This window comes from Temnothorax nylanderi, unplaced genomic scaffold (assembly GCF_030848795.1).
Source record: "Temnothorax nylanderi isolate EJ_2023f unplaced genomic scaffold, tnyl_v1.0 TNYL_tig0016_pilon, whole genome shotgun sequence".
NCBI lineage: Eukaryota > Metazoa > Arthropoda > Insecta > Hymenoptera > Formicidae > Temnothorax > Temnothorax nylanderi.
The window spans coordinates 1,782,021-1,791,757 of NW_027249078.1; the positions used below are offsets into that span (position 1 = coordinate 1,782,021).

Sequence of the window (9,737 nt, forward strand, 5' to 3'; positions counted from 1 at the left end):
TGTTGTTGTGGCGGTCGCGACAGGTATATATAAAACGACGGAGTATATATAAAAAGACTATACGCTCTCTACAGTTTATATACAGACTTATTGTTAGCGAAATTAAAGATCGCACGCTGTGTAATAGTGTGCCGCGCGTTGTAATAGGTATATATATCGTACGATCGAACAATTTCAACAAGTGACCTCCCGGGATCACTTCGCTATTTGACAGATATGTAAACGAATTCTTTAAATGAGAGAAATTAATTCGTCAAGGCGTACGCGATATTTGGAAAATAAGGGCTCAATTATAATATTTGATCCGCACGTCCAGATAACAGGAATTAAGGGGCGCAGGAACGCTCCCGATCTCGACCCGGTTTCGGTCTCGAAGCAAAATATAATATAGCAAAGTATAACATAAAATTATAAAGCGACAAGAATGAACCTCCGCTATCTATCTCACAATCAGCGTTCAACTCCGGCAAGCCGAGACGAGAGGTCAAAATCAAGACGCCGCGCCGCGCCGCAGGCTTTCATTCACGCGCGGCGCGGCGTCGCGCATCGCGCGTCGAATGAATTCTGCTCCGTTTTCTTGCAAGAGCCTCGCGTATCCTCGTTACTTTATTTCCGCTATTTCTCGCGCCAGTATCCGTCGATGCTACGATTCCTGAATCCGCCCGCCCGCGCCCGTCCATCCGCCGATCCACCCACGGTGCCCGCGCGCCGAGTGTGGGCAGTTTCCTGTACGTTGATCACGTATTCCTTTTTTTTTCTTCAGCCTACACACGTCCGCGGGCGTGCGAGCCTCCATGTTGGCAAAAACGAGGCATTCCAAGAGCGGGAGAGACTTAGAGAGAGAGAGAGAGAGAAAGAGGCACCACCATCGCGTGCGTGTCTGCGTGAGTTTAATCTGCCAACCCTTCTCATCCCTTTGCTCCCTCGTCCTTTCCTCTTGCGATTCTGGCCACACTTGGTGATACTTGGATTCTTCCTCCCTCCCTCCCCAACCCTTTTCGCGCCATGGAAACGCCGTGTCTCTGCTCTATGTACACGTGAGGAAGTGGCGAGAATAGGAGGGCAGGCGGCAGCGGAGGGAAAGGGGAAGGGGATCGTACGTGCGTGTTCTCGCGTGTGCGTGCGATAAAACTGACGTCACGGGGCCACGTGATCGTGCAATCGCGGTGGGGGGAGCCCATTCATAACCCGAGCAAGGACAGGCTTAAGGCCGTTTCGGACGGTGTGTTACATCGAGCTGAAGATGACAGCAAATTTTTTCTTGCTCGTTCTCTCTCTCTCTCTCTCTCTCTCTCTCTCTGCACAGCTACTTATCGCAAAAAATACGGACTTTTGAACGGATGATCGTTCGCGGCCTCGAGGGCCCGAAATGGCAAAATATATGCTCGCGGACTTGAACGGAATCGTTTCCATTACTAGATTACTTATACGGTCATTATAGCGTAGCTGGAGCTTGTTGTGAATGATATCTCGGTTCCGAGATAACGCGGGACATTTTTGCCATTCTCTCGCTGGTATGCTCTTGTGCAAATAAGTATACAAGTTTGTTTCTCCGCGATTGTACGGGAAATGGGAATGGGACAGGCGCGATTACCACGGACAACTGTAACTATTATAGTGTAACTTCCTCGTAAATAATATACGCGCGGTCCGCGTGTGTATACCTGTATGCGTGCGTGCGTGCGTTTACCAAATACAATATCTAGCTTCTGTGGAAACGATTCGCGCACGATCGGCACGAATCAGATTTCAGAATGTCCATTATGTTTATCAAACGTTATCGATGGGGATTTACGTATAATCGCATCACGCGATAAATTACCCGCTTTCGTATTGTGAATGGTGTCCACGCGCGCGCGGCCGCACGCTTTACTCCTTTTAAATTAAATGTCAGTCGAGACGCCGCGCCGCGCGGATCGGAAAATTTTCGGAAGGCAAAATTCCAAAACCGCACGCTCCAAAACTTTGGTCGGTGCGCAGTGAAGTTATAAAACACCCTGTAGAAGGCTGTAGAGGCGTGCCCACGCGGTTGGACAGCGCGACTGATAGCACGATGGGGGGAGGGGGGAGGAGAGAGATGAGAGATCACGGGTACAAGCACCGTGTGCGACCAATGAGCCGTATCCTGCTAAACTGTTAAGAAGGAAGTGGTTCGTTGCTGCTGCTGTTGCCGCTGTTCTTTCTCCATCTGTCTATCTATCTAGCTACCGATCTATCTGTCCGTCTCTATCTCTCTGCTCTTAATCCTATCTACGCACGCTCGCCGATATACATATGTCTATTTTATTTATTTATACATCCGCGAGTTTCGATCTTTTTCGAGGTCTGACATCCTTTCCGCGCTTATTATACGCGCAACGAATATAAATCGGAATCGTGAGAAATATACATCTGACTAAGAATTAATTTTCCTCGATGAATTTAGAATTATGAGGATAACATATTGCACTTATATATATATACTATGTATGTAGATAAGTTTAATAAATACTTATATTGACTTTAGTTGCTGATAAGATAATAATCAAGATAATATATCAAGTGGCAATGATATCACACACACACACACATACATTATACTGAGATTGTTCAATAAATACTTACAATTAGTAAAAGAAACCGCAGTATCGGTAGAGACGAGATTTTTATTAGTACTTTCATTTTAATAGTATAAACAAAAAAAATAAGAGTATGAGACTATAATAATACCAAGTATTATATATGAAATATCAGTGAAAAAGTTATCGGAAATCTTATTACTCAATGCAAGTGATTATATAATGTGACAACGATTACTATTCATTTCTTTAGCTTGGATCTCCAAAGAAATATCAAAATTATAACGTCAATTAAACGACTCAACTATCTAATATATGATAATAATCATGCAATATATTCGGTGTCCGTGAAACGCATACTGGCAGTAGTCGAGAGTAAAAAAAAATATTATATCACTGTACTGGTATTGTGATATACACGAATGTGATATAGGTATATAATGTCGCATGCACGCAAAATAAAAAACTGCTCTGTAGACAAGTACTTACCGGTATCTTGCTGCTTTTCAGGAAGTCCAACAACGCTTCAAGAGCTCCCAAGGTTGACGCCTGAACGTAAACTCCTCGTTCAGCTAGTCGAATGTTTCCTAGAGCACTCGACAATTCCTTTGCTATTTCTTCTTTCACAACGTCTATTTCATCTGGTTTTTGTGCAACTTGCAGATTTAATCCTACATGCAAATATCAACTCGTGTTATTCGTTTTATTCTTAAGAACAAATGTTTAAAAAATATATATATATATGTATATTATATATTACAAAGCAAAAGAATTAATCTTATTGATTTTTTACAAGTAGATTACATACCAGCAATGGCCTTTTCCAAATCTTTAGCAGCAACTTTCACTCCTTGAGCTGCCTTAACTTCACGATATTCGATATATGCATTCTGGAATAAAAAATATATGATACCATAAATATTATATTCTAAAATCAAGTATGCAGGGAGTGGGATATCGCGTGGCTTTGTGTAGGAAAGGCGGACTCATAATTGCCGAGTCTCGAGATCCCTTATCCTAGATAGATTTTTAATTTGTAATCTTCGTAAGCTTAGGGTTTAGGAAAACCTGACAGAAATCTTTCCTTGCTTTCCTCCAGTTAAAAATTGTACACATAGCTGACAACCACATCATATAAAACATTGTTGTAAATGTTCGTAAAGAGGAAGATCGAATCTTTAGAGCAGGCCAAGATCCACCCAGAGTTGCAAAGACAATGTTGATTGATTTATTGATTGATGGTACGCAAGGAATAGTATAATAATTGTGATGATATTTCATCATCTTAGAGTGCAAAACACTGAAAGATTACCTTAACTCGCAATTCCTTTAACGGCTGCGGCATAAGAAGCGAGCGAATTTGTGTTACAATAGGTCCGTCCGTACCAGCGATGATGACTGTATCACCTTCTCTTAACATGCCATTGACTAGAATACAGTCTATCGTAGTACCAAGTCCAGGCAATGCTTTGACTTCTAAGACGGTAGCCTGTAGCTCTTCGCTGTACATCAATCTTTTAGCCAGAGGACCCTGACAGGCATCAACTATTAATGCCAACAGATTGCCCATACCTTCGCCTGTATATGATACAGTGAGGTGTAAAAAGAATTCAGATATTCCCAAATGCTATGTTTCTATCTATTAGGTCTGCACATTTGTATGTTGTTATTACCTGTTATAGCACTGGTAGGAACTAACGACACGTATTCTCTCGGATCTGGATTTTCGTAATACACTGCCGCATTCAGACCTTGCTCAGCAAACTGTACAATGATATCCTTCGACCGCCTCTCAAATTCTCGCTGAGTATTAGATTCTTGATTCTTCACTATATCTTGAACATCCTTACGATTCATGGTCTGCCAATCGTACAATCTGAGAAAATTAAATTGTCATGACTTTTATAATGCAACTTTATAATGCAGCTAATATCATGATGTAGAATGCAAATTAATCAATCGCAAATATCTCAGAGTTATTAATTATTATACATAATGCGAAATTACCTGTCGATTTTATTGAGAGCGACAACAAAAGGACATTTTTTTGCTTTCAATAAATTGATACTCTCTATAGTTTGCGGTTCCAGCCCATGCATAATGTCTACAACTAAAATTGCTATATCGCAAAGAGAAGACCCTCTGCTCCTGAGATTACTAAACGATTCGTGACCAGGTGTGTCTATGATCAAGAGACCAGGAATTTTAAATTTCTTGTCAGCAAACTAAAAGCAAAAAGATAATTGTTAAAGTACGTTAAGTACATTAAGTACGTTGCAATATAATCAGAAATCCAATATTTGAAAATTCAGATCTCAAGTGAACACTTACGCCCTTTACATGCTTCGTTGATTCTTGGATAGCTTCAATCGGCACATTAGTAGCACCAATTTGTTGAGTTATACCACCAGCTTCTCCGTCTTGTACATTCGTTCTTCTCAATTTGTCCAGGATTTTCGTTTTGCCAGTATCGACGTGTCCCAAAACACAGACAACGGCGGCCCTCAGATTATCCAAAGATTTTTTCTTCCCTGCCTCTATACGGCGATTCTGAATTCGTTCCCTTGCACGTTCCTTTTTACGTGCGGCATCTGGCATTTTATCCTCCACTTCACTATCTTCGTCGCTCTCGTCTTCGGATTCAGATTCACTTCCGCTTTCGCTCTCTGTATCGCTTTCGGATGACTCTTTCTTTTCTGATTCAGCCGAGGCTGGAACTTTTCGACCAAATTTCTTCACTTTTTCAGGTGTCTTGAGAATATCGTCTGATTTATCTGAAATTAATTAAGATTTGAGTAACTGGACGGAATATAATTCTATAATCTATATATAAAGCAATACCTTCATCTTCCTGTTCATCATCAGTTGTGTCAGCATCCCACGAATCCTTAACATCGTCTTCTTCCTTCTTTTCCTTTACTTCCTGTACTGGTTCATCTACTATTTCTACTTGTACTTGAGCCGCGGATGTTTCATTATCTTCAATCTTTTCTTCCTCTTTCTTCTCTACACTAACTTGTTGCTTCATTTTATTTGGCCTAATTCGTGTTCCTAAAATAATTCCAATAATAAATACTATGACTCTAATTTCTCTGCAAATATTCTGTAAAAAATATATACAACACCTGGTCTAGGTTTTTTCTCTCCAGCTTCTGGCAAATCAAAACCTTGAGCTTTAAGTGCCTCAATCATCGCTTGTGCCCTAGCTCTGTCTTGTTTTTGTTTCGTTGTTAAGAATTTTCCTTCTGCCTTCAATCTCTCTTTTCGTTGTTTTTCTTTCAATTTCTTCTTTTCTTTACGCTCCTGTTCAAGTCGCAATTGCTCCAATCTTGCCTGCTCTCGCAATTCTTCCTGCCGTATCCTTTCTTCTTCTTCACGCTTCAATCTTTCTTCGTCTTCTTTCAATTTTTTCAAAGCTTCCTGCATAGCGGCAATAGTTTTCTTTCCAGGCCCTTTACCTATCGCAAAAGTCTATTATTAGAAATACATTCGTATAGATTTGAAAAACAATCATCCAAGCGATATATGTTAGTAACTAAAATTACCTTTTTCTTTAGTTTCTTCCTTACCACCTTTCTTCTTTTTCTTCTTTGTACCATCTTCAGTATCAGCAACGTCACCATCGGCTTCTATGCTATCCTGATCCTTCTTTGCTGATATAACTTTATCATTTTTATTTTCTTCAGAAGCTGCAGTTTCGTCATCCTCTTTCTTGTTGCCACCTTCCTTTGCAGTTTCCTATTGTAATGAAAATTAAATAATACATCTCATTAGTAAGAAATACATTAATAATAAATTCATTTTTAAGCAAAAAAATTTTACATAAAAAGCATTTACATAGTGAATAAATTATATCATTGTTATCTTTCTTACCGCTTTTTTCTGAGCTAACTTCTTTTGCTTCTCTCTTTCTTTCTTCTCTTTTTTCTTTTGTGCCGCAGTTTTTACAGTACTAACTTCAACGTCCCTGTCAGTATTGTTTAATTCTGATTCTACAATATTATTGTCCGTAGTTTCATTAGTATCGTCTTTGATATCGTCCTTTTCAGTATTTTCAGTCTTCTTCTTATCCTTCTTCCCTTTTTTCTTTTTATCTTCATTGTCAATCTTTTGCTCGTTCGGTTCTGTTTTATCTTCAACTTTATTGTCCGTAGCTTCTGGTTTCTCTCCAGAATATTCCAATGCCAACTCTGCCAATACTTGTTCAATGTCTTCGTCGCTGTCATTGCGCTTTCTCCTGCCTATTGATGCAAATCACAAATATAATCCTAATTGCAACCAACAGAATATTGAAAAGTTAAATATTTAATTGTAATGTAATTGTATTTATATAGCATATACACATGTGTGTAAACTATTACAATCTCAGGAAAGTATTTATTTTAATTTAATTCATTAGCTCAATAGGAGTTATATGTAAAACTTGAAAGAGAGACGAAATTAAGATGAAATAATTTCACGCAAACTACACTAACTACAAGATGTTGACAATATATTATCAAAAAGTTGGACCAACCAACATGGAGCAACTCTCTATTAACTATTAATCTGTTGATACCAAGTTGATACCAGTTTTGCCAAGTAATATTTAGTACGGTATGCGCTTAATGATACAAAAAGTTGTAGCAAAAGCAAAATTTACAAAGCTTCAAGATATCAGGACACACAATAGATTAGTTGGGAAAATTATAACTACGATAAAATATACCCCTTTCCTAAATCCTAATAATTGAAAATAAGTTTCACAAATCGTGACATTAAGCGCGATACAGTTCAAGGATTCTCAACTTTCATTTATGTATGTCACCTGGATAACTTTTACTTTCACTCGACTTGATTGAGTAAAAATAAGTCATAATAATGCTAGAAAAGTTGCATCCAAAAGGTGCCATATGAGTATTATGCAGTATTCTAGCAGTAGTCTATATTTCATCGTTCTAATAATGTCTGACGTTAGATAACATTACGAAATCAGGCTACATAGAGAAGGTTGTTTGTTGCTTAGAGAAATTTTTTCAACTTGGGTGCAACTTTTCTAGCTTTCAGCATTATTATGACTTATTATTACTCAATCAAGTCGAGTGAAAGTAAAAGTTATCCAGGTGACATACATAAATGAAAGTTGAGAATCCTTGAATTGTATCGCGCTTAATGTCACGATTTGTGAAACTTATTTTCAATTATTAGGATTTAGGAAAGAGGAAAGAGTATATTTTATCGTAATTATAATTTTCCCAACTAATCTATTGTGTGTCCTGATATCTTAAAGCTTTGTAAATTTTGTTTTTGCTACAACTTTTTGTATCATTAAGCGCATACCGTACTAAATATTACTTGGCAAAACTGGTGTCAACTTGGTATCAACAGATTAATAGTTAATAGAGAGTTGCTCCACGTTGGTTGGTCCAACTTTTTGATAACATATTGTAGTTAGTGTAGTTTGCGTGAAATTATTTCATCTTAATTTCGTCTCTCTTTCAAGTTTTACATATAACTCCTATTGAGCTAATGAATTAAATTAAAATAAATACTTTCCTGAGATTGTAATAGTTTACACACATGTGTATATGCTATATATAAATACAATTACATTACAATTAAATATTTAACTTTTCAATATTCTCATAATCGCCATATGCGGCGAGGAGACGAGGAGACGAGGAGACGAGGACAACGACGACGTCGCTCGATCCGACGTACAGGCGGTTGAATCGTGGATCGCGATTGAGGTTAGGTCGAAGCAGACGACACTTGCCACATCGGAGCTCGGAGCAGCGGCACGCACGTACATACATGTGTTAAATCAACGCGCGTTAATCCGACGTTCGCAAGTCAGTCCCGCTCACCTTTCTTCCCCTTTTTCGGCTGCGACTCCTGCATTTTGGCTCGCTGATGCAATTGACGGTGCTGTTCAGTTTTCTCCCCGACTCCCCGACTCCCCGACTCCTCTACTTCACGTTTTTCCGACAAGCTGTCTCGATTCTCGACTCGACTCTCGGCGATCGGGTCGGGTCGGGTCGGCCGGCGGTGGTGCGTGCGTTGATCTTCGGACGAGGAACGGCGTGATACTCGCGTGTCGCTGATAAAAAGTCATGCAGACGCAGGAGAAAAGTATTTCGTGCAGAATCACCACGAGCGTGCTCGCAACTCGCGTCGCGACTCGCGACTCGCGACCCGGTCTCAAAAGCAGGGCGGTCCACAGCTGGTGGCAGGGTGGCAAGTGGCAATTGGCACGCACACGTGTGGTGTGGTACGAGGTATGAGAGGTATGTAGTAGTGGCGAGTGGCGAGAGTGGCGACGTAACGCACTGCTCCCGGCTCCCGGCTCTGCACTCTGCACTGCTCCGCGACCCGGCCAACCAGCTCACGCGACAGTCACGCCAATTCGAGAGGAGCACGTCGCTGATTGGCCAAATGGCCAACACCAAGTGCAAGTCGCTTGCCGAATGCCGCGTGCGTTGGCGTTGGGAACCGTCAAGCTTTGAGCCGTAATGGCTTCTGCACACTGTGCACACTGGACGCGGAAACGCTTGCCGCGCGGCAAGAAGCGACGCGGTAGCCAAACAACGTGTTGTTTTTCCGTAAGAACCAAAAGTTTATTGGCTACCGCGTCGCTTCTTGCCGCGCGGCAAGCGTTTCCGCGTCCTGTGTGCAGAAGCCATAAGCCGTAAGAAATTGACCAATTACAGTTGAGTTTTCTCCTCACATTCATCTGTGATTGGTCAATTCCTTACGACTCAAAGTTTACTATACCTATTGTAAACGGTCCTTAACATTTGTCATGGCCCTTGTCAAAAAAATTTATGTGTCCTAAAAAATTCAAGCGAAACGATAATTATTATTGTTTTATACACAAAATTGTATACATATGTAATTTCGACGGAATTGTTATCATTGTATAATCAAGGCAAATATTGATAGGATGATTCTCGACATTATCTTTATTACGATAATCTTTAATGCTAATAAAATGGGAAATAAAAAATAATTGTTAGTTTGACTTCTCTCTCTCCTCGCTTGGCTCGCTTTATCCGTATCTTATCCACGACAATACAACGCTCAATAAAATTTTGAATATGCCTCATAATAGTTAACTACAACGTCGACGGTGCTTAAGTATAAGACAATCTTGCAAATTTATTTTAGGGATATGCATGCTAATGACATACGTATAACTAT

General features: G+C 40.1%; 1 protein-coding gene across 2 annotated transcripts in view; it reads right to left on the reverse strand.

The window, feature by feature from the left end:
- The window catches only part of Eif5b (eukaryotic translation initiation factor 5B), a 38,301-nt gene extending 29,450 nt beyond the window's left edge, over positions 1 to 8,851 (reverse strand). The window contains exons 1-11 of one of the 2 annotated variants that reach the window (XM_071698729.1): positions 8,405 to 8,851; positions 6,432 to 6,799; positions 6,104 to 6,296; positions 5,684 to 6,016; positions 5,400 to 5,609; positions 4,890 to 5,332; positions 4,566 to 4,783; positions 4,232 to 4,434; positions 3,871 to 4,136; positions 3,367 to 3,448; positions 3,048 to 3,229 (exon numbers count right to left, since the gene is read on the reverse strand). In XM_071698729.1, the coding sequence (XP_071554830.1) occupies positions 3,048 to 3,229; positions 3,367 to 3,448; positions 3,871 to 4,136; positions 4,232 to 4,434; positions 4,566 to 4,783; positions 4,890 to 5,332; positions 5,400 to 5,609; positions 5,684 to 6,016; positions 6,104 to 6,296; positions 6,432 to 6,799; positions 8,405 to 8,438 (2,532 nt within the window). In that variant the 5' untranslated portion in view covers positions 8,439 to 8,851. Of the gene's footprint in view, positions 1 to 3,047; positions 3,230 to 3,366; positions 3,449 to 3,870; positions 4,137 to 4,231; positions 4,435 to 4,565; positions 4,784 to 4,889; positions 5,333 to 5,399; positions 5,610 to 5,683; positions 6,017 to 6,103; positions 6,297 to 6,431; positions 6,800 to 8,258; positions 8,377 to 8,404 lie in introns of those variants that run through there. The other variant, XM_071698728.1, reaches the window with a different exon arrangement.
- Positions 8,852 to 9,737: the final 886 nt, after the last annotated feature.